Source organism: Nothoprocta perdicaria, unplaced genomic scaffold (genome assembly GCF_003342845.1).
Source record: "Nothoprocta perdicaria isolate Ctin4 unplaced genomic scaffold, notPer1 scaffold_312, whole genome shotgun sequence".
Taxonomy (NCBI): domain Eukaryota; kingdom Metazoa; phylum Chordata; class Aves; order Tinamiformes; family Tinamidae; genus Nothoprocta; species Nothoprocta perdicaria.
In genome coordinates this window covers 432437-457387 of record NW_020455547.1, presented here as the reverse complement: position 1 = coordinate 457387, position 24951 = coordinate 432437, and the positions used below count along the sequence as shown (strand labels likewise).

At 40.5% G+C, this 24951-nt stretch overlaps 2 protein-coding genes across 2 annotated transcripts in view; both read left to right on the top strand.

The window, feature by feature from the left end:
• The first annotated feature begins 290 nt into the window (after nt 1-290).
• Nucleotides 291-24174, top strand: TRPC3 (transient receptor potential cation channel subfamily C member 3). Its single transcript, XM_026042719.1, has 11 exons — nt 291-1055; nt 6879-7064; nt 13504-13668; nt 15804-16020; nt 16906-17139; nt 18446-18710; nt 18792-18987; nt 19564-19773; nt 20606-20689; nt 21747-21822; nt 23560-24174. Exons 1-11 carry the CDS (start codon nt 315-317, stop codon nt 23700-23702), a joined length of 2517 nt encoding a protein of 838 aa, XP_025898504.1. The 5' UTR covers nt 291-314; the 3' UTR covers nt 23703-24174.
• Nucleotides 24175-24704: 530 nt separating this feature from the next.
• Nucleotides 24705-24951, top strand: part of BBS7 (Bardet-Biedl syndrome 7) — a 15570-nt gene continuing 15323 nt past the window's right edge. The window contains exon 1 of the mRNA XM_026042730.1: nt 24705-24857. Coding sequence (XP_025898515.1) covers nt 24705-24857 — 153 coding nt within the window. The remainder of the gene's footprint in view (nt 24858-24951) is intronic.

The following is a 24951-nucleotide window of genomic DNA, read 5'->3' as shown; positions in this document are numbered from 1 at the left end:
GGGGCTGGCAGATATTTCCGAAGAGAGATGATGCCTTATATTAAGGAGAAAAAGTCTTGACTGTAGTGATGAAACAGAAATGGCCTGTGGAATTGAACCTGCAAGGTCCTTTAGTGTCTAAGCAAATGTGAAGACAGAAGATGATGATAGAGAATTATCCTGCCCTATAGATGGGCAAATGATACAGGACAAAATCACTAAGTTGTCAATTTTTACAGCCAAAAGGGAGGTACAAGTGATGAGTAACCAACACTGTGCAATTCTATGACCTTATGTGTGCTAGGTACATTGAAGGAAGTCCGTCGCTGAGACGTATGACTATGATGAGGGAGAAGGGAAGGCGACAGGCCATCAGGGGCCCGGCGTTCATGTTCAACAACAGGGGTACGAGCCTCACGGCTGAAGAGGAGCGTTTCCTGGATGCAGCGGAGTATGGGAACATCCCTGTGGTGCGCAAAATGCTGGAGGAGTCAAAGACACTGAATGTCAACTGTGTTGACTACATGGGCCAAAACGCCTTGCAGCTTGCTGTAGGGAACGAACATTTGGAAGTGACAGAACTTCTGTTAAAAAAAGAGAACTTGGCGCGGATTGGAGATGCCCTGCTGCTCGCAATCAGCAAGGGCTACATCAGGATAGTGGAAGCAATTTTGAATCATCCTGGGTTTTCAGCAAATAAGCGACTGACTCTGAGCCCTTGTGAGCAGGAGCTCCAGGATGATGACTTTTACTCTTATGACGAAGACGGTACCCGCTTTTCTCCAGATATCACTCCCATAATTTTAGCTGCCCACTGCCAGAAATACGAAGTGGTGCACATGCTGTTGATGAAAGGAGCAAGGATAGAGAGACCTCATGATTATTTCTGCAAGTGTAACGACTGCACGGAGAAGCAAAAGCATGATTCTTTCAGTCACTCTCGGTCCCGCATAAATGCTTACAAAGGACTCGCTAGTCCTGCCTACCTGTCCCTCTCCAGCGAAGATCCCGTACTCACTGCTCTGGAACTCAGCAATGAGCTTGCCAAGTTGGCCAACATTGAAAAAGAATTCAAGGTAATGGTGTTTTCATATTTTTGATACTATTTTAATGTTCATGTTACTTTATAATGTCTTTAAATGCTTGAAACTGTGTTTTAACTTTTCTCAGTTGCCAATGTTTTCATTCTATTCATTGTTTCTTTTGCCCTTGATTTTGAATTCTCAATATATAAACCATTAAAAAGCAGTTTTAAATGAAAGAGCTTTTTCCCCTATTATGCATGCAGAACAATGGGGGAAAAATGGACACTGAGTTCTAATAACCTTGTGATGGATGGAAAACAACTTTTTTTTGCTATAACAGATTAAAAACTTGTTTTTAGTTTCAAATGCTCAGTAGTATAAGCTTAGAAAGCAAAAACATTACTGTTTTCTTGAGCATACTGTAGCATTGACCTTATTCCGGTTTTTTATTCATTCTTATTTCAAACAGTATCTCTGAATTGTTAGGAATATAGAAAGCTTTTTCTGAATGTACCTTCTGAAATGTCACTTGTTCGGAGCCAGCAGTTAAACTGTTTACAGATGTAGTCCCTACTGCAGTGTTTCTGAGTTGACTGGTTCAGTATGTTACTGCCCTGACTTTTTCTGTACATCTCAGCTTCTCCATCAGATAACTGACAACTCGGTAAACAATTGCCYAGTGCTGCTTTGATCTGTAGTTTTTCTCATAGCTTTAAAAGCACTAGCAAATCCAGTTTGTGCATTAGCACTGCCCCTCCCTGTCCCCCCCCCCCCAAAAAAAAAAAAAAAAAAGAAAAAGAAAAGAAAAAACCAAAAAAAAAAGAAAAAGAAAAGAAAAAACCAAAATACTAAAACCAAAAGCAAAGCCAAACCAGTAGGATAGGACAACAGCTTATAAGTAAAGCACAGCTTGGGGTATGACAGTCTGTGCCCAGTGAGTAGTGATATTAATAGCACTGTATCTAGTTGTAACAAAAAATTAATGTGGTCCTGCAGGGTGCTGGGTACCACTTGTGTAATTAATATCTTCATAAAAGATCTGAGGGAGGCAAAAGATGCATTAATCTTTCCAAGTGACAGCAAGCGCTACAGACGGAGCAGCTTCCAGAGAAGGGCACAACAACCTAGAGACCAATAGGCAGAAACAAATCAAGTGAAGTTTGCCACAAGCAGCTGCTCCTTGTGCTCTGTCTGGCCTGGTAGGAGAGCTGCTTGCTTCCCTGTAGCATCTCTGGTTGGCTGCCCTTCCTGCAGCAAAGAGGGAATGGTCAAGGCAGGAGGAGGAAAACAGAGGCAAGGAAATTTTTTAGTATGAACATCTAACGAGTCCAAAAGGGTTGGAACTGCCCATCTGACAAGCAGTCTGTAGGTTCTTTGAGGGCTGGAGCAGGTGGATAGAACTGCCAGCAGCGCGAATGTAGAGTGGGGTGCTGGGCTGGCAGCTGGAGAGCTGGATCTAGGAGGAAGCAAGCGACCTCTCTGCTGTGTCTTGCAGAAATCCATTCTGAGCTCTTGCCAGCGTTGATGCAGGTTCAAAACATAACTGTTTGCTTGAGATTTCTTCCCAGTGTGCATGGTAAATTGAGGTGCGCAGCACTCCCAGTGCCTGCTTGCTGCAGTGCGCTTCGGGGTGTGGAGCAGGGGCACGGGGAGTGCTTTATACATGGGTTCCCCACGGAGAAATAAGGCATTAACCTGTTGAAGTCTGAGGCCGAAGTTTCCTGATGCCCGCTTGTTAAGCTGAACCTTACCTCATTTGCATAAACCAAGTCCAGCTTCTTTCCCTTCTGATTGATAGTGTCAAATCCTGATGTCCGTGTGCAAATCAGAGGTTGCAGAGGTAAATTAGAAATGTGGCTAAATGACTTGGTACATTTATTCGTGGCAGCCTTATCCATGTCAGCATTAAAACCTTATTCTTAATTACAGTGACTTTTTCTCTCAGAAGTAAGTATGAGAGGATCAAGAAACCAGCCACTCCTCATTTTTTCTCCAATATAAGACACATGTGGGTAAAAGCTGAAAATGGGTAAAAATCGATTGGGGAAAATGGAACCTTAAAGACCATTTCCCTCGCTTCTTACCTTCCCATATTTTTGGCTCCTTCTGAAATCCTTGTTCCACGTTTCTCTAACTATTAAGTTAGCATAASTTGTGGTGCAGCTTTCTGCTTTCACTTGGCTTTCTGAAGTGGTTTTGGACCTCTGAAATAAGCTGCTTTATACTTGAGAGACAGGCTGGGGAGGATGAGTTTGGAACTGCGTATTTTACTAATGTAACATTSTGTTCACTGCCACAGCTGGAGAGTCCAACTGGAGTATTTTGCAATACCAGTAGCACCAGAAATACTTTCAGCTACAAATATTCAGTTTTATATGGGGTTTTTGTGTTCAATTTTTATCAAGCCCTGACTGCTGCAGATGCTGTAGGTTACTAAAGCTAATTGATATTTACTGTCCTCCCTGAAAATGTAATCCTCCCTTTGAAAATGTAATTGCTGCGTGACAGGAGAACTTCTAGCAATCAGAACAGCAGATGAAACTTTCCCTTGGAGCAGAAATAGTCCCTCGCCCCTCCGGAAGAAGGCAAGGTAGCTAGAAGGCCGCATGCCGGCCTGTGTGTAGCGGTTGAGCCTGCTGCGGTCGCGGTAGGAGCCGGCTCTATTCCCTCGGAGGAAACGGTGCCGTCGGACACTGCCTCTGACATCCCGTCTGTCACGGCAAGACCACAGGGAGCGCAGTCCCACTGCGCATAGGACAAATCCCTTTTCTTGGCTCTACTGAAAGCTCCCACCCAAAGCGGCGGAGGACGYGGACGTGCATCTAAAGGCAGAATCTGTCACAGGTCCAAGTGAATTTGCATAGTGTTGTCTCAGCTGAACTMACAGAGAGTGTTCAAGCTTGAACTGCGTTTAGGACCAATTTTCTAGAGGACAAGATGAAGTTCTGTGACTGTTAGTGCAACTGTATGCACGATTTGCATATGCAGTTCCTACAGTCATATATGCAAACTGGCTAATTGCACACACAATTTCAAAAGGACCGTTTAATGCTTCAGCATGGAGGTGCGTGAATTAGTTATGTTACTTACAGTTGCAGTCACRAACTGCAGTACTTAGGAAAATCTTATGTAACAGGAAGTAGATATATGCATTTTATTTGAGTAGATATAATTTTTATTTGTAAATTTCTTTTTATAACTTTTTTTAAAAAWTAATATCTCAAGGACAAAATCTTTGCTTAGCATTTTTGTTAGTRCACTTTACTGTTCATGTACAAGCTAATATATTTGTAATAATTCTGTTTAAACTCAATGTATTCTTAATGTTATGAGTGCAAATGGAATATGCAGGTTTGGACAGACTGAGATATGAAAATTGATATGTGCCAGGGTCCTCAAAGTGCTAGTGAGGCCTGGGTCTGTGCTGCCACTCAAGAACAGCTGTGCGTTAGATAAGGGTGTTGTCTCTGATATCAGTCTGTATTCTTCATGGTTATTTTGGGCATTACAAAGATGTCTTAACCAGTGTTTTTTGAGATGTCATTTAAGATTATATATATATAGCCATTAAAACCAGCTACGTTAAGCAGTGGATTAACTGAAGATGCGTTATACTAGCTGAGGAATTGGAGTCCCTGGGTTCTCAGGGGAAAAATAGACAAGGAGCCCCCTGATGTAAGCAGGTCTGGAAGTGCTTGCTCTTGTTTGGCCTTCCACTGCAGGGCAGCTGCACCTTAGACCACGGGCAATTTGCATTGCAGGGAATGTGGCAGGCAGTCGAACCGCATTTGGGCGCTTCAGGCGGGGAGTTTGATGGCCTTGTGTAGAATAAAGAAGAGATGAGAGACTTGGGCTTCGTTTGATCTCTTGAGCTTCCCAGGATAAGAGCTGTGTGTGGGGYGGACAGGCCACAGGATGTGGCTTCTGCTGCCGGCACAGCAGTTGTGAAACCTCAGCCTACCGAGAGGTAGAAGATGGCTTGAGGATTGGGTCCCGTGGTTACAATGTGGGCTAAGCTGGGYTGTTGTGCTTATGAAGCAATCAAGTAGACTGAGAGAAATTGGATTTTTCAAATAAATAAAATAAAGACCTGGACACCTGGAAGTGTAATGAGTTTTCCTAGTGTAAAGTGTAGAGGGTTTCCTAGAGGTTTCAAGGTCTGAGTCAGGTTCATTCAGTGGCTTTCAAGTCTTGTAACATTTTCATGCAAGAGAGAAATTTGAACTCTGATGTTCCATGAGGATCTTCAAAAGTCCAAAGTCAGCTAAACTGAACTTAGTTAAAACTTAATGAGATGTCACCTTTCAGCACAGGGCAGATAGAATTAATACTAAAACAAGGAGTGACTTTTTAAAAAATATTGTAAAGTTGCATGTCGCTGCARAATTAAAGTGAAGAATGTAACTTCTTTCAGCTCTAAAGTGCTACTGTTGAAGCTAATGAAGCTGCCACATGATACCAGTAGCAAAATTACATTTTTTTTATATTGCTAAAGGAAAATCGTTTGCCAATCTTGTTCTTATTGAGTTAACATTGTGCTGTATCTGATGATTATCATGTTTTGTGCTTGGCGAGCTCATTAAATGTTTCTTCAGTTGTAGTGCAAATGTGGGAACAATTCTTAAATAAGAAATTTAAGGCAAAATGTTTCAAGTTCTTGTACATCTGTAGGAAATTTGTCTTCAAAAATGTAAAAACTCAAGCAATAAAGCATGATAAGACTGAAATAAGCTGAAGGCAAGATGTTGCTTTWCTTTGCTGACACTACTGGGGTTGTCTTTAGTCTACATTTTGTTCTCACTGAACTCATTGATAAACTGAGACACAAAGTCTAAGCTTGCACAGAGAGAGGAGGCCAAAAGAATCAGGAGGAGGAGCGTGGGCTTTGGGAGCCGTGTGCCAGGCAAGCTGTGCGTGCAGAGGGAAGGGCTGTCACCGTGTCCGAGGCACAGCATGTGGATGGGCACACAGGCACGGTCACCACAGGGAGCATGGCTRAGGGAGGCCCAGACGTGTGAGGTGCTGCAGGGTGCTCTGTGGAGGGATGGAAGAAAGACTGAGCATCAGCAGAAGCAGCTGCTGCTTCTACTGTGTAATATACTGAGATTTCATGGGTGAAATCGTCATGCCCTGAATTGGGAAATGGCTGATGATATCGTGCAGAGTGAGAGAAGGTGGCAGCGGCGGAGGGCACAGGAAGAGCTGCCTTAGTAGGAGGAAATCGAGGCTTCTGCAGTGCCTAATTATCCTGGAGTTGGAGGAGGGAGCAACTGAGATGGTCTAGGCCAACCTGGGAAGCCTTGTTTAAAGCCCATAATAGGGAACAATTTTAAACGATATTTAAAATTAGTTCAGTTCACGGAAATACAGTTCACAATTCAGATTAAGTTTGGGARAGAGTCTGAATAGGAGGAGGGCACCCAGGTGCCCAATTTCCTGCTGCAGTTATTCTCTGCAGTAACTTTGTAACTTAATGTTACATGTGAAGCCAATTTAATTAATGGTGGGAAGCAGAGGGGAAATAAGGTGGGAAAATGAATACCGTATAAATGAGAGTAAAAATGCTACTTCAGCACTGYAGGAAGAAATTATATTCGTAGCCCAGGAGGCAACCCTATAAGCGTTATTTCATTAGTTATCTACATCGCTCAAAGCCTTCGCTGTTYTGCTTAGGTGGACAGCAGGAAAACATTTCCTGTAACAACCAAAAATGATTCTGCCATGCGAAGTCTGTAAWGTCAGATRCACTCTTAACTCGACGTATTTTGTRAAACTCCAAAGCTGTTATTTTTAGTGATTTAACRGCTGCTTTTCCTCACTGATGATTCTTWAGCATGTTCCTTACGGGCCCTTTCTCTTGCCCTTCTGCTCTAGAATGACTATCGCAAGCTGTCCATGCAGTGCAAGGACTTTGTGGTGGGCGTCCTCGACCTCTGCCGGGACTCAGAGGAAGTGGAGGCCATTCTAAACGGGGATCTGAACTCGGAGCCTGTGGAAGCGCAGCGGCACAGGGCGTCGCTCAGCCGCGTCAAGCTGGCCATCAAGTACGAGGTCAAAAAGGTAACTCTTCTGAGCCACTGCTCGGAGACCGTGTGATATGTGGACGTTGTGTCCTTTCATCGTGCCACGTGTGCTACCACCTGGGGGTTGCTAGTGTTAATAAAAGGGTAGATAATATAACCAGGATATCCCCAGGGTATCCAGGCAGGCAGAAGGGTGCTCCCGTGAAGGAGTCCTCTTTAACCAACCTACCATATTTGAGAATTGATAGCTGATTTTAATGACATAACTTTGCTAGCACAGCTGATTTATGCTAGCTAGGTTGGTCAGATCATTCTTCCAGTTGAACCAAAAAATTGTGAAGGTTTTGATTGGGCCAGGTTTTTCACTCTATAAGTATATGCCTTTTTGCCTCTCTGATAATATAATCAAAAGAGAAAACTGTATTATGAATAGTGTTGGTTTCAACCAACGAAAAGAACTGGTTTGGTTGTTTGTTTTTGTGTGTGGTTGTTCTGTTTTGGTTTTTGTTATATTTCCTTTTACCATAAATAATGAGGCAACTAAATACTCAAAAGTAAATTTAGTAAGTCTTGCAGCATTCTGCCATTATTCCTACCACCAACAGATTATATATTTTGTGGAACAAAGGTTTGTATTTTATTACTCTGAAAAGAGAAAGGGTTTACTTGCATTGTCATTAACTATACTGTTTCTTCCTCTTCTTTAAAACATAACACTGTATCAAGGAGCTCATCTGCTACTGTGTGGGTATCAAAAAACAGCACAGAGAGACTGCCTACATGATGTTCCTTGAATTAAAAAAAAAAAAAAAAAAAAAAAAAAAAANAAAAAAAAAAAAGGAAAATATTGTAAGATTGGAACCTGGAAATGCATGGCATGTTTGTTGTCAGCTAATCAGTTTGTTGAAGGTTTATCAGTTTACACATCTGTGTTTGTGTCTTGTCAAGTGCTATGTGTTTTCAGCTGGTAACCCCATCAAATTATTTTTAATGAGCAAAATTATTTTGTGAAATTATCTTACATATCAAAAACAAAACTGTGTTGCACAATCTGTTTGCTGTAGATACAAATGCATATATTCTTGCAGTTTCAATGTATAGTTGTGCTGTTCTTTCCCAAGATCCTACTAGATTAGCACAGRAAATAGTTAATATGATAGCCTGTCAAAAGGACTCAAGAATGTCAAAAGGACTCGAGAAATACAGCAGCGCCTATGTTTTATTTACAGCTACCTATTTACATGGTCACCACAATTCCCAGTCTTAACAGCCATTATAATTTCATCATCTCTGCAAGAATTCTGTGCCTTTCAGAAGAAATAATACTGTGTTATGTGGCCACCTGTTGAGCCCATCTGCCATATAAAATGATTTGTAACCAGCCTGTCAGGACTCTTGGAAGAAGTTGGTATTTATCATGGCCTCTGAAGATGGCTAACAAAAGTTGTAAGCACAGCTTTGAACTAAATGTATAAAAATGTATAAAAAAGAAACCCTAGCTRCAGTAGACAAACATGTTATCATACACTTTGTGCTGTTGTATTTCAGYGTGGACCAAACCTTTGAGCCTCTTGTTTCTATGTTGTTGTTGAAGACTAATTTTCTTTTAAGAGATGGTTGTCACCTGTGAGCAAAGGGTTCCCCAGACCTGTTAAGAATAGAAAAAATCTCTGTAACGTGATACAATTCCCTGTAGCAAACTTGTTCCCTCCTGCAAGAGATGAGTTATTTGTAGATAAACTCAAGAGGTTGGTTGCAGTCCCTGAGAAAAGCAGTTCAGAGCCTACATGAGTGGTGCCTGTGGTGGGATAGAATAAATAGATGGTAGAGAATTGTCTCYGTGTTCATATACTACTGTTCCTTGGAGACAGTCAGTGCAGAGGTTGGCGARGAAGGAGCTGGGAAGTTTTTCTGCTGCTGTGGTCTGTGGATGCTGAGGTCAGCCCTGTTGCAGCTGCTGCCGAGCGCAGCACTGCTCGGGCTGCAGAACAGCGCATATGGGAATGGCACAGGGGATGGTTTCAGCCCTGTAGCAAGAGCAAGCAGGCAAGGATGTGGCCTCTTTTTCTTAATTTTCAATATTTTTAGCTGTACTCTAACTGGATTAGTTATATTGGATCAGTTGACTGTTGCAAAACAGATAGTATAGCTAAAGAGAACTGCACTTCCCTGAAGTGGCTCATGAGCAACGCGCCCTGTGGCAGAGGGAGAGACACTAAAACACCGTGTGACAAGTGAGCTAACGTTCCCAGGAGTGCGGTCTGGGAAATGCAGCTTTTAGCTCTGATGAAACTCTTGCACTCTATACCCAAGACACTGCATAAGAAAGTAACCCATTCTGTAAATAGGGTATGAATTTTGGAGCTAAGGTTCTGAAACTGCAGCCCTCACAGTGAACATCTGAGGGAGTTAGGAGCAGAGAAGTAGTCTGGCTCTCCATGCTGAACTGCTCCTGCAGCTGGTGCCTGCCCTGTGCGTTAGCTGTGCTTGGCTTTTAGCCTGCCAGCAAAACCAGAGGAGGAGCTGACACTGGGCCAGATTCTGCGCTCCTTGTTCAGATGCATATCAAAATGGAATTTCCAAATGAAATGAGCAAGAGGTTGAGTAAAACCCGGGGATTTAGTTTTCAAACACTGAAGCTTCTAATAGACAGGACAAAAGATTCAGATTTCACTTGCTGTGGTGTGTTTATGTATGAGAATATGCCAGGATTTGTTCCTGCTAGGTCCAAGCTCGGTGATTTGGATATTAGAATAAATAACATTACTTTATAATCCCTCTTACTCACTCTTACTCGTACAGAAAAATATTTACCTACTGATCACTTGGTTCATGGTCGTGGAAATGAATGCAAATTGAATGAATGAGTCTTAAAAGGTTATTGGCAAGTATGCCTTCAGAAGTAGATGAGTGAAACTGGGACTTTTTAATGACTAGATATATTCTGCATGCATGATTTTTTTGTTGAGTGAGATTTGGAGTGGTTATAAAATATTAGATATGTGATAACAGSACAAGGTAGCAAAAACAGAGAAACTATATGGAATGGGAAGCAAGAGAGGCGAAATGGAGAGGAAACAAGGTTGCAGTGTGATGTGATTGGTAGGAGAGCAATGGTGTGTGATGGAGGAGGGGAGATGCATAAACAGATGGCCAGAGAAGGGGTTGAAATTGCTGAGATTAATGACAACCAAAACAAATGGAAATATTTCAGCAGAGATGAAGAAAAAAATGAGTTTCAGAGCTTTTATGGATGGGAGAAGTGACGTGAGTTGCTGGGGGGGCTTGGAAGTGGTGCAAATAGTGCAATTGCCAACAATTAAATTAATCTCTAAGATCTTCTTGAGAGCTCTTAGACTTTCTGCCAGAGAAGAACTTGCCGTAACCATTGGCAGCTCTGCTCCTTGACTCCTTTTCCTTTTTGTGGGAAGAGATAGCGCAGGCAGAGCTCATCTCAGCCTCAAGTGATAGAGCAATAAGCCAGCACACAGCTCTGGTTGAGATGCAAGCGGCCCCTAGGCTAACTGCCTTCAAAGTCCCCTTCTGTTTCTTCCCAGTCCTGGAAATGGGAGGGATGAGGTGGATGCTCCCACTACGCTTTCCAGGGGTTAGTCTGTCATTTTTTGTCTTAATAATATGAAGCAATTATCTACTTTTCKATGTCTTGGCCCGCAGCGAGCTTGCCACAGGTTTTGTCACTTAATGGCATGAATCGTGAATGTAATTTCTTCTAGCAGAGGAAGAGACTGGGGACATGTGGCAGAATATACAGACCAACTGGTTTACACAAACACACACAAAAGTCCTTCTGGTACTTTTAGCCTTGTATAAGCTTTCAGTGAYGTGACAGCCTGTTTAAAAGAATAAAAATGTTGCTTGAGTTTATGTTAATTTCTTACAGACATTTTTATCTTATTTATTTCTGTCTGCCCTTCCCTTCCAGGCACAAACTATGGTAACATGGAGCTAACTGGCTAATGAATCACATAACAAAATACTTTTGTTTTGGAGCAAAGTAGATTAGAATATGAAGATTGCTTCCCTGTTTAAACCTTATGCAACAGCTTCAAATTCCTTTTCCTGGGATATTTAAGGTTCCCTATTCCCATTGCCAACTATTTAATTTTTAAGTCTGCCCTATTGTACGACTGCATGCACTTTTCCATGAGTTTTGGAATACAAATGCTTTGCAGGCATGGCCTGGCAAGCAATAGTGCATATAGTACATTATGAACTCAACAGAAGAAATGATTTAAATATATATATATATACACACACACACACACACACACATATATATACATGGCTTAGTGGGTTTTTTAAAGTATAGATAACTTGATAAAAATTCCCTCTTAACCCACCACCCTGATAATTCCTTTTTTTTTTTTTTTTTTTTTTTTTTGTGCAATCACCTTAATTTCTTATTCTGTTTTGCTAGAAGTGTCAGCCAATGTGACCAGAATGTAAACAGACTTCAGGTTGCAGTGAGGACTTTTGTTCTTGTGCCTAACTGACGTCCCACATGCTCTTGTGATGTGGCAGTCTCCCTGGCCACGGTATAGCAGCAGTGAGTGTGATGATGATTCGGGAATGGAGTTGTAAATGCAGGGCAGGAAACAGAGAGCTGCAGCCTTGCCCTCTCCCCCTTGCATTTCTTTAGTAGCAGCATCCAGCAAGGGCTGGAAGCACCTGGTGGTTTGCGGTGGTCCTCATGGGGTGGSAACACAGCCTCCTCCATCCACGTAGAAGGTAACTTTGCCATCAAGAAATCTACAGTGCTTTAAAAAAAAAACATAGCAGGCCATGAACATCCACAAATGCAACCACATTTTAGTGGGTTCAGGCTGTAGGAGAATGAAGCTTGAAGAATATCAGAACAACTGCAGGAGTTGGTCACAGCTTGTTTTATCATTCCAGAATTATTTTAGGAAACAACCCTTTTCCTATGCTGAAATCTTACTGAATTTAGGAAGATAACTTGTGCATTTGCTTGCTGCCGATCAGAAAGAGGGAAGTTGTCTGTTTAATAATAGGTTTTAGGTCCTTAATATGCATCTCGATTGAGGACCTGAGCATTTGAACAAGTGCTTCCTTCCAAATTTCTGACGTCCAGGGAAAGCCCTGCAGAAGCCAGGGCTAATGAAGCTTGTACAAAAGGCTCAGGGGAGCAAGGTTGTGTTGAAATAACCCATTGTCTGAGGAAGAATTGCACATTTATCTTGAGCATTCTCTACCTGTCTCTTTGACTGTCTTTTGTGATTAAAGCCTGATACATTCACTTGAATGCTCTATTTCTTGATCTAAATGTTTGTCTGATACTTACTTTATTTTTAGATTTTAAAGCGCTTAAGGTACAGAAGTGCTTAGCTGTGGCTGTGCTCAGGCTATAAGAGAAGTAAGAAAGAATGAGTTGAAGTCAATGGTAGCTGTGTATGCTTAGACTACTGATAATCAGGACATTCTTATGTAGATGCATGAATGTTGTCTCAGGAATGTTGAATTAGATACTGAAATTTGAAGTTCACTCAGATATTCAGTCAAACTTGTTGTGGTTTCCCCACTCTTATCTTTTGCTCCTGTTGCTTTAGAATAAATGAGCAGTATTGATTAGTAATAATATGAACCAGTCAGCAAAAATAAATGTCTCTTAAAAAGATTAATTGAAGATAAAATGATTCTGCTTAGRAAAATACTCAAAATGTTTATTTTTTTAGGTAAAGTATACACCTTTTAAATCTTATTTGAGCCTCTGTAAAGATGTTAACAGCTCATCAAAACACAGAGATCTAAGAATAGCACGAGACTGTACAGTGATAACAATCTGTACACTGAAGAGCTTTAAAAATCTTAAAATACTAAAAAGGCAACAGTTATTTTTGAAAATGTCAAATTTGAACATTTAATATTTTTCAGCTAAGATAGTATCGAAGGCACAAACTTTGAATAGAGAAAATGAAAAACTATTGCAGAATGAACTKTATATAGTTAATGTAAAGGATAACAAAGCATGAAATAAAGTCTATTATAGTGTTCTTGGACCATCATTAGACCACCTGAGCATCCTATCTGATTCACAAAATTGAATTTCTATGTATTACTGCTTGATAAGTTTKTATCTTCTACAAAACACAAAAATGTGTTTGTAATAAGTAGCTTCTGACTATTTGTTCGTATGCCAGATAATTCCAAATAGAAGTGACAGCTGGCCTCATTGATGTTAATACAAGAATAAAGAACTCTTTCAATACCCACTAGTGCCTCCAGGGAGGTTTAAACATATATTTGTGCTTTGTTTATTTCTTATCTCAGTATATTCTTTATCTATTAGCCTTTTTTAAAGGAAAAGGGGAAAAGCATGCTTATCAACATCTAAATTAACACGAGATGCTTAAGATTCACTGTTCATGTATGTAATATTTATATAACTTGTAGTATAAATTATAACATGTCGTGGTTTTCCTTCTTTTTCTTTGCAGTTTGTGGCCCATCCCAACTGTCAGCAACAGCTACTGACGATCTGGTATGAAAATCTCTCCGGATTGCGGGAGCAGACCATAGCCATCAAGTGTCTGGTGGTGCTGGTTGTGGCGTTGGGCCTTCCGTTTCTAGCCATTGGCTATTGGATTGCACCATGTAGCAGGGTACTGACTTTTATAAATTGCAGATTAARTTACCTTGTATTATTCTGGGTGCTGTTTTTCAGTATCAGGCGTCCAAAATGCAGTATTGTGCCTCTAGCWTGATGCTCCTGAAATTGCTGCTTCTAAGTAATCATATTTTTAGTGAGCTGTAGCTTTGAGCCAAATGATGCTGTTTGTTTTATGTCATGTTGTAAAGGGGGAGCTACAATGATGAGGCATTAATGGGAACATAAATTGTTGTTAAGTTTAAAGAAAGAAAAAGCTCATTTGAAGGCTTTTTAAAAACATTTCTTTAGATCATGCTCATTTTGCAGTTTCTGCAGTGTAACTGAATTCTTGTATTTGTTTTAGTACTGAAGGTTTTTAATAGTCAACAGGCAGTGGTCCAGAAGATTTGATAACAGTTCTCCTCTGGTGGTATTTTAGGGGCTGATGTTGTTCTTTTATAGACCGTCAATAAAATATCTGTTGACTGCAGTGATGCAGAATTTAATCCTCAATAGAATATTTGCCGTTACTGTGCTAGCAGGTCAGTTTACCAGGTGAACCGCAGAACAGCGCTCCAGTTAAATGCAGCTTCCCGCCATGTGGCATGATATATTCGTAAGAGAGTGGAACTGTAAACAATGCTCTTTTAAACGGTACAGAAATGAATGAGTGATTCTACATTTCCTGCTACTCTCAAATGAAAATAACAGAAGTTTCTTTGCAATCCTTACTGTCTGTAACATGTGAGCTATCTGAAAATGAAACATATTGATAGACCTTCAGTATATCAGAAATAAAAGATTTTTCTAAGTTTCATCATCTTTAAAGATTTTTAAAATATTCTTCCATGCTGAATATGATCTTAGAAGTTTTTTTCCATTAACTGYGCAGTAGAGAAATCTTAGTTTCATTCAAACTTAGGTTTTGCCTTTGTAGCTCACCTTATAAAGGAATAAGATTTTGCTCATCTCCTGTATATTTCAAGTGAATGTGGTGCTTTCTCTGCATTAGATTTGTTTACTCCAAAGATTAGCCTTTTTGAAAGGGTATAATTATTTAAATTATTCTCTGAAATGTTCCTTTCTGTAATTATCAGTAGTGAAGATATTCCTCAGAGCACTATGTCATAGAAATGTGTTAATCTTTTTTAGTTAGTGTCTAATATGGAAAAGTGACATTTGTCCTTGAGCTTTAATTCCCAGTACCAGGAACACCTGACATTTTTTCTTGTGCTTATGTCTAATAAATGTACTGTGTRTTTAGATCCGTTGCTTGGTATTGTAATTTGAAAACGCTTTCTAAAGGTCAGGAGCAGGAAAGGATGCTGGGGTTGTTGGCRTAGGTTGTGGTAAATGCTGCTACACATGTGCCGTGCTGCTCGGTCCAGGGTAGGTGACCTCGGCTTTGGAGAAACCCCTCGACAAAGTAGGAGAGCTGCTTGCAGCGCCCCAGCACCCGGGCACAGCCGGCAGTGGATGGGATGGCTCATCAYGAGCACGGCGCGCTGTGTGTTGGCATTAACAGAGATGAGCCGCTATGTGCGGTCACGCTCGCAGGGCAGAAATGGGATGCACCTCGAAGGTGCTGCTCTTTCCAAAGGGGGCTGAGCCAGGAGAGGCTGGTGAGCTGCCATGTGTGGTCCCTCCCGGAGGTCCCTGTGCTGGAGCTGGTGTGTGGACCGCGGTGTGTGGGGTGACCTCGCTGCCGCTCGCGCTCTGTGAGGCGCCRGTGGCAGCAGCGTTGGGCCTGGGCTGTCACAGCTCTGCAAAGGAGGCTGCCCCCATTCACCCCAGTGAGGTGGGCCCGGCTCTGGCACTTTAAACACGGCCTGCGGGCTAAGGCTAGTGTGTATCTGTCATTCCTTGGAGCATTTCCCTGCAAACATTGCCATCTACAGTTTATGAAATAACGTGAACRCTCCCGAAGAGGATGACAGACCCTGGCAGCTGCAGACCCCGGGCTGCCTTGGGGGTCTGCTGTTGGGAACGGCACTTGTCTTGTCCTGACTATTCTTGAGTAGAGAATAAAAGGTTTTGTTTATGATTGTCCTGAGCTTGGGGTGTGTCTTTATGCTTCTGAGAAACTGGATGAAAGAGAGTTTGCATCTGCAAGATGGATGAGTGACAGCTTTTGTTCTGTCTTCACAGCTTGGAAGAATTCTTCGAAGCCCATTTATGAAATTTGTGGCACATGCAGCATCCTTCATTATTTTCCTAGGCCTGCTGGTGTTCAATGCTTCAGACAGATTCGAAGGAATAACAACGCTACCCAATGTCACTGTTACTGATTACCCTAAGCAGATCTTTAGGGTGAAGACTACCCAGTTCACCTGGACAGAAATGCTCATCATGGTATGGGTACTTGGTAGGTATATTGCTCCTTCATCTCTCTATCGACTGCCTTCTTGGAGGCAGAAATTTGAGGAGACAGAGGTGTTAGCCCCAGACCTGCCCTGTAGCCACAGTCCATGGTTTAGGTCTGTTCAGTAGAACCCCTTCGCTTTATTCCTTCAGAGAAACAAGGGAAAAAAATGTTTGTTGCGCTCGCGCGTGTGCTCTCTTTCTCTCTCTTTTTCTCTCTCTCTTTTTCTCTTCTCTCCCTTCCYTCAGAAACATTTGAAGTAAGGAAAAAATCATGATTCTCGGCAGTTACATGTCTAAGTTATGATGGGATTGTGGTCTGGATTAGTTCCTCATGAATGAATCTCTGGAGAGAAGTTTGGCTAAGACAGCTGAATTAGTTAATTGCAATAGCTAAATTTCCCTTCCCATTCTGAAAGGCATCTTACTCTATTGAGAACCAATATTCTRATTTTGCCATTTACATTTTGTCATTTGGAAAGTTGAGTTGTACCTTTCTGTAACAATTAGCCCTTTTCATTAAGAAGTGTTATGTGAAAGTAAATGCTAAAATAATGAGTTTTTTAAAACTTTTTTTCTTCTTTAGAAACTTGGCACGTTATACTTTTGCTTTTATTCCATATGCACATTTATTGCAAAGTTATGGTGCTACTTTATATAGTATGGAGATGACAGAACTTTATTCTAGCATATTAAGATCTTGCAGTTTGATCAATCCCGTTAAAACCAAGACAGACGTATTCAAGGTGTATGACAGCTCTGTGACACTGCAAATAAGTGATTTTCTGCTCTGCTTGTGTCCCCTGGTTTCACGTGATYGGGGAACGCAGAGAGCTTGAATGAAAACAGTGGGGCCAACATTGCTGTGTTTTGTCATTTCTCGTTGCAGGTATGATGTGGTCAGAATGCAAAGAGCTCTGGCTGGAAGGACCCAGGGAATATATTTTGCAGTTGTGGAATGTTTTGGATTTTGGGATGCTGTCCATTTTCATTGCTGCCTTCACAGCGAGGCTTCTGGCATTTCTGCAGGCCACAAAAGCACAACAGTATGTGGACAACTACATCGTGGAGAGTGACCTCTCAGAAGTCACACTCCCACCAGAAATAGAATATTTTACTTATGGTGCGTTCAATTTTTCTGCAAATTTCTATCTTAAAGTAAAAAATCTGGCTGGCATTCGTTTACACTGTGAACTTAACTGTCATTTTTACGTCTTAAGATGAGTTTTAGCACATGTTCGTGACCACAATATTACCTTATGTTTTCTGTCTGTTTTTCTTCTCTGATATTTAAACAATAGTTACTATGCTAATGTGATCATCAAACTTGCCAAAGTGTTAAAACCAAACAATAGGAAGGACTGAATCAATCTAAATGTAACTGTGCACAATTTAATTGTTGTTTTCCTCAAGCTGATTATACTTTTTCCAAGCTATCTCTTTATTCTTGATTTTACACAGAACAAATACAGTTTTGATGTGAATGCTTTGGTTGATTTATTACCATAATTCATATTCTTAAAGGTTTATCAACATTTCGACATTCTGTGATTAAGGAAGAAGCTAATTCCAGGCTTAGAACCAGGAAAGTCCTATGCAGATAGGAGTATTAAATAATTATTGCAGTGAAAATATTGTGTTTAAAGATGTAAATAATTTCTATTTGCAGCTAGCAACAAAGGCCTCTATGTGCTGCTGACAGTGTATTTTAGCATACTTTCTGAGCTTCAGTAGATTACAATAGCAGACTTCATTACTTTAACTGATATCTAAGAAAGTGAATTTGTACTTAAATATTTTGTACATATAATTTTGGTGTTAAGCACACTTTAATACAGCGGTATTTTTCATTAACATAAAGGTGCATTAACTCACATAACAAAGAATTTATGATTTATATATAGACTATATATAGACTATTATTTCTGAACATACTGTAAGTCTAAGTAAAAATCGTGATCCTATTCCCACTGATGTCAATGAAAAGAATGTCCATGACCTTAGTTTGTTAGTTACATCCTGAATGTGTAACAATGGCAAAAGCTTCATATAATGGAAAAAAAATATGACTCAACCAAACCATTTTCCACTAATAAACCTCAAAATGTGAGTTAATTATTGGCTTTAGGCGGTACATATTAAAAGAGCTTAATCTCGTGGTCGTGTCATGAAAGGCAGTAAGAAGTTATTTATTGTTGCATAGTTCATGTTCAGGTACACACTGTAGAAGAGATTCTCATCTTGAAGCAAGTATGTTTTTTCGTCTAGTAAAAGGTAATTTACTTTCAATATTTGTGACTTAAAGGAAACAAGAACAGAGTAGAAGTTACTGGACTCCCCAGACACTTGTCTTGGCTAGTTGCATGATAAATCTTTTTTTAAAACAATGATAAATGAATAACTCTCTATCTGTGTTTCATATCTTCCAGCTAGAGATAAATGGCTCCCATCTGATCCTCAGATAATATCTGAAGGCCTTTATGCAATTGCTGTTGTGCTTAGCTTTTCTCGGATTGCCTATATCCTGCCTGCAAATGAGAGTTTTGGGCCCCTGCAGATTTCCCTTGGAAGGACTGTTAAGGATATTTTCAAGTTTATGGTCCTCTTCATTATGGTCTTTCTTGCATTTATGATTGGAATGTTCATACTGTATTCCTACTACCTTGGAGCTAAACTAAACCCAGCCTTTACAACGTAAGTCAACCAAAAAGAAATAAGCACAGCTCATGCTTTTATTTATGTAACTAGTAATAATACCTTCCTCTCTTCATACAGAGTCGAAGAAAGTTTCAAGACTTTATTTTGGTCAATATTTGGCTTGTCTGAAGTAACCTCGGTTGTCCTCAAATACGATCATAAATTCATAGAGAACATTGGTTATGTTCTTTATGGCATATACAATGTAACAATGGTTGTGGTTCTGCTCAACATGCTGATTGCTATGATCAACAGTTCCTATCAGGAGATTGAGGTATGGCCATAAATCAAGTCTAGATTTGCAAAATTTTGGTTAGAATATATCAGGACAAAATCAGTCTGTCAGTTTTTGACAAGATTTTTCATGGAAGCAAATTTGACACTTGATAAGTGACAGTTTGTGTTCATGGTTATGTAAAAAGCTGTGAAACCTTACTAGGTTAAACTGTGCGTGCTTGGAAGCCAATACCATTGCTTCATTTGCTTGAGTACAAAATYCATGCAGCCAATTTAAAGAAAAAAAAAGACTTAAAAAAATGTTCCCCTATAAATAGCAGAGAGTTAATATATTAGCTTTCATTCTGTGTAAAAATAACTCATGTTTAAATAGTTCACATGCTTGAACTAAGTACCAGTAATGAGATGTTGACATAAAGAGACCCAGCTGAATTTTAGTTGAAGTAGATTCAATAAATCAGTTGCATTTTTGCAGAACTACTAGGAGTCTTACTTGCAAGTAACTAACATTTTGATTTTACATAAAATGTTAGATATTTAAAAGATCTTTCATTTGGAAGGAGTTTTGCATATCATGAAAAAAAGCTCATCCCTGTTTTGTGTCTTAACGCAGGACGACAGTGATGTAGAATGGAAATTTGCCCGTTCTAAACTCTGGTTATCATATTTTGATGATGGAAAAACATTACCTCCACCGTTCAGTCTTGTACCAAGCCCCAAATCCTTTTTCTATTTCATCATGAGGATCATTAACTTTTCTAAGTGCAGGAGGAGACGGCTGCAGAAGGACATTGAAATGGGAATGGGAAATTCCAAATCTAGGGTAYGTACTAAAATCTTCTGAATGTAGTAATGAGCTGTTTTTCTAACTCAGCTTTCTGTTTTTCTCTACATTTYAGCAGATAATTTCTACTTCTGATGATTAGGCTTTTGTATTTAAAGATCTATAATTCATGTTGTCATTTGCAAAAACACATTTTGAACAAAAATAACTGAGTAATCAAAGATGCAAGTAATTCCCATTTGGAATGACCTAAATATTGAACAAAAATGCTTTCAGCCTCTGAACAAAAATGCTGGAGAGATGTCACCATACAGTTGAATTTCATAGACCACAAATCCTCATATGAAGAGCTAGCTTTTTCCTTCACCACACAGGCAATGTGTGAGGGAATGTGATGCCTTTGCGATGGAGTCAGCTGATCCTCTGATAACTGAGCAGTGACCAGTTTTCTGAAGGTGTTGCTATTCCTGAAAGTTTTGCTTCAGAAGAAGCCTTTTGCAGCTACTTTGACCTGGGCAGAGCTTTCTTATAGCTGAACATGTGCCTAAGGGTGCAGGTCCACAATAACCCTTTGCCAAAGCCACTTCAGAGAGTCCTTCCTTGATCTGGCCATTCATTCCTGCTTTCAAGTGGTAACTTGTTATCTTCTGAACTCTGTGAGCACAATTGCTTTGAAGCTGTGCTGTGAACAGGATGGCTGCAAAGAGCAATATTAAAAAACAAATCAAGGCAATCAGGCAATCAGTGTTCATTCTTTTGAAATTAAGCCTCTGAAGTAGTGAAGATAAAAAATCTTCAAGGAAAAAAAAAAGCAGATGATTTATAACTGTGAATTTCATAAGTGCTTAAATCTTGTTTCGTTGTTTCCTAGTTAAACCTTTTCACTCAGTCGAACTCCAGAGTTTTTGAATCACACAGTTTTAACAGTATTCTCAATCAACCAACACGGTATCAGGTGAGTATGTACACTGGCCACTGCTGAGCAATGAAAGCGTGTGAAAATAGATATCTATGTTAATGGTTCATCATTTAAGCTGAGTAATTATTTCAGACTTTTAATTCATAGAGTTATCGACTGTTTAGATTAGAAGGGACCCTTGTATATTATCTAGTCCAACCTCCTGCTCCACGTCAGAATGTCCAGTGCCCGGTCCACTTCCACTGAAGTTCTAAAGATACCATAACCACTCTAAGCAGTCCTTTTCGGAGTATTCATACCAGAATAAGGGAAGGGGAGCCAGATAGAGCAGATAGCCAGAAGAGCAGATAGGGCCAGCCAATGCCCGGAACTCCTATGGCATACTTCATTCCTCGAGTTCGTTCTGGGCCAAGATAACTACAGCAGATCTGGCACCACATGTTAGGTATAACCTGGTGCTCAGAGGGTTTTGTATAGGGAAAAGTTCTGTGTTGTGTAAGAGACTCAGTATCACCACACAAGTGGCTGCACATGTGCTAAGGCCATCAAGATCATGGCAGAAAAGTGCTAGACAAAATACAGGGTTTCTTTCACCACTGCCCTTTTGCACTGGTGATGATATAGATGCTTGTTACATCCATATCATTAGGTCTGTGCATCCTGTAGTGTATAAACCTCTGTCAGCACACCTGGTAAATTCTGAAAAAGCAAACTCTTCACACGAAGACAAACTACCTTGCTTCTTCCTGTTACACTGTGTTAAAATAAAGGAAACTACATTCAATATTTCCATATTGCCCATGTTCCCTGGTATCAGTGGTGATACCCTGTAAATTAGAGATGACTGAGCGAGAAAAGTGCTTTGTTGTAATGCTGACATATGACATACGTGTGTGTGTGTATATATATGTATGACATACATGTGTGTATATATATATGTATGACACCAAAAAAAAATAGAAGACAAGTGCTTAATCTAGGGTTGTTTGTTCTTTTGCTGTTGAGGAAGTGAGAAATAATGTTAATAAACAGAAGTGAGCAGAGGTTTAGTATAAATGCTTATCTGATAGTATAACTGTTTTTAATCTGGCAGCAAATAATGAAGAGACTGATAAAACGTTATGTTTTGAAAGCACAAGTGGATAAAGAAAATGATGAAGTAAATGAAGGTAAGAGACACTGCAGTTGTAACATGCAGMGGCAATTTTTGCCACTTTGTTTTGGGAATTGGGATTACAATGGTGCATGGAGGCTTTGGTTAAAATGTGAGTTGYGTTCTACTTGAAGTGCACTGAAATAAGATGGACGGTAAGGATTACMTGTCTTTGACAATAAAAATAGACAAGTAGAGCAAAAAAAATAAATGAACTCCGGGCCCTATTCATGGCAAATTGGGACCTAGACATGACTTGCCTAGAGATACAGAGGAAAGTTTTTAAAGAAGCCACTAACTTCCAGACTTCCAGAGTCCTCAGTCAGTGCTTTTGGGGTCCCTTTCTCTCTGTCTCATTCAGCTGAACACACTATTTATTATTTTGTGCCATGAGCTACTTGCATTCCTTTCGCTCATAATGTTTTGTGGAATYCTCATCTATGCAGTTGAAAACTGCGTAGCATTAGCTGTATGGTGAGGAAAACCAAGATCCATTTTAGTGCAAGACCAGAGATCTTGGGTGAACCGATGGCTCTGATCTTCCCATGTGTGTCTGAACTGTGGGGCCTCACAAACTCGTGTGGTAACAGTGGGAGGGGGACGTGCACCGGACACACACCCTGACTCCCAGTTTGGGTATGACTCAGGCCCCATTTCTCCTGCCTACCAGCAAGGAAAGGCAAACCTGAGGGCTTAAAAAAAAAAAAAAAAAAAAGACAACGACAAACCAAACCACTTGTGAGGTCTGGGCAAATCTTGAAATGAAGTAGTCAGGAGAGGGCAGCACTCTGCTCTCTAGGGAAACATGATTAGGCGGTAGACTAATGACCTTTTCAGGGCTATGCGCTTTGAAGATGCAAGTAACTGCAACAATAGTTCTATTCCCCATTAGCTGGAGGAATCCAAAGACCACATTTTTCTCACCAATACCTGTGGAGTTTAGGTCTTCCCAGTGCCTTGATGTCTGTGTGGGTATTTACACACACTGGCTTACATGAGTAAGGCAGTTAACGTGCAGAAGAATTGTGATGTACATCATGGTTTTCCTAGAGGCTCCTCCACTTTGGGCGAGTTGGCTAACCCCTGAACCGYGGGCTTGGCTGCAAAGCAAAGAGCTTTTTGCTGGGCTGAACATATAAGGAATGTCCTATAACGTTGCCTTTTAAAAATCTGGCCTTGACCATTGTTTTCCTACTAAGATGGTTCCTGCTTAGATGGGGTGTTAGTGCTTGTGTTGAATTCTAACATAATATTAAACCAAGTGACTTTTTCTAATTCAAAGGCTATTGTTAAGGAAGAGGAGGCAGACTCAGAAGCCGTGAGTTTTCTTGCTGGCTCTGCCACACTTTCCCTGTGTGATCTAAGCATATCACCTCAGAAAAAAAACCTCTTTGCCTTTTCTCTATAAAAGCGGGGGGGATGAATACTAATATTTACCAACTGCTCAGCAGTGTTGCTAYGATTAATTCATTAACTTATATAAAGGGCATTGTGAATCTTTGGTATTCAGTGTATCTGTGAAACACAACATTAGCAGAGTGTGCTGGATTATGAAAATACCTTGGGTACAATTCAGGGGTGGACATGTTTACACATGCTGAGTGTTGCTGCTGTCCCTGCCCTCAGCATCATCTTGGATGAGCAGGAAATAATTCCAAAATAGGCTCTGGTATTTCTTGACAGAACTTTATTTTATATATATGAACATACAGCCAACTTTGCTAACAAGTATTTCTTTCAATGATTAATGCAGGTGAGTTAAAGGAAATCAAGCAAGATATCTCCAGTCTTCGCTATGAACTTTTGGAGGATAAGTCCCAAGCAACAGAAGAGTTAGCAATTTTAATACATAAACTCAGTGAAAAACTAAATCCTAATATGTTGAGATGTGAATGATTCAGCAGGTGAACCATGGCTTTGACTACAGCACAACTATTTATTGGCAATAATATTTCAGTATCTTATACTTGAAAAATGTATTGTAGATTTTTAGCACTAAAAAACTTTATGTACAGCTTCTCTGGAATTTAATCTTAAGGAAATTTTATTAACTCATGACACAATGATTGCTCCCTTCATTTTAAGTGTTTAAAAGCAAGAATTATCACACTTTTTTTTTTGCATTTATGCATTTTAAGAAGGTATAATGGTATGAATGACTAGTATTTTTAACAGGTTGGTGAATAAATGCTGAAACTTCTTTGCACTAAATTTGCAAGAAAAGATTACAATATTGTACAGACTGTAGTCTCCTGTTTCTTACAACAGTGGGGCAGGAAGAGGACATTTTCCTATCTAATAAATCAGTTAGCAAGCAGTGAAGGATTACTTGAATTCTTTTATGCTCTTTATTAATGACACTAGTGCAGTTATCATGGTATCACGGTACCCTCCCAGGCACTCCATGAAGGGCAGGTAAGTGTGAATGTAACTGTAGATGCACTGTTCAACATGTATGTATATATGCACCTGCACACATTAAAAAAAGAAGAAAAAAAACTTTTTTTCTTAATTCGGCATCTTTTACTTTCAGTGGCAAGGAATAGGTGTTTTTTTTTTTTTTTTTTTTTTAAACTTTCACCTATAATGTTAACTCCTCTTTATGTAGTAGAAGTTTTTTAAAGCAACCTTGGGGCAGGGCTGGTCTTTTGTTACGCACTTCTCGGTAACGCCTCCCATGCTTGTTGTTAAATAAAATATACAAAATATTGTTAAATGAAATATGCCTCCTCTCTGTTGTCATGCACAGTTATGTGAATACGTGAGAGATGCCCTCAGCCTCAATACGCGCTTGGTATTTCAGCWGGTGGGCCCAGTTTTACGATTTAAGTTCGAAAAACAGGTTTATTTGCTCTAAAAGCGCTGGGSTGAGGACGCTGTTCCCCCCTCGCAGCCATGATGCCGCCTTCCCTCAAGGAGCGCGCGGGCGGGGCCGGTTCCCCGCGGGGCCCGCTCTGCCCAACCACGGCGCGACCCCGCCCTCGGGCCCGCCCCCTCCGCCGCTTGACCAATGGGGAGCCGCCTCGGTGCCGCGTGGCCGCCGTTGCCGCGGTAACGGGGGCGCCGCGATCGTTGCGGGCGAGAGCGGGGCCGGGCGCGGGCTGCGGCGGCGCTGCGGGCCGGGCCGGGCCGAACCGGGCCGGGC

What these genes read in the sequence shown, in the direction of transcription:
- TRPC3 (XM_026042719.1), top strand. Translation starts at nt 315, where the DNA reads ATGACTATGATGAGGGAGAAGGGAAGGCGACAGGCCATCAGGGGCCCG. An exon ending in CATCATGGTATGGGTACTTG is followed by an intron (nt 16,021 to 16,905) that starts GTAGGTATATTG and finishes TTCTCGTTGCAG; the next exon opens with GTATGATGTGGTCAGAATGC. An exon ending in ATCAACCAACACGGTATCAG is followed by an intron (nt 20,690 to 21,746) that starts GTGAGTATGTAC and finishes TTAATCTGGCAG; the next exon opens with CAAATAATGAAGAGACTGAT.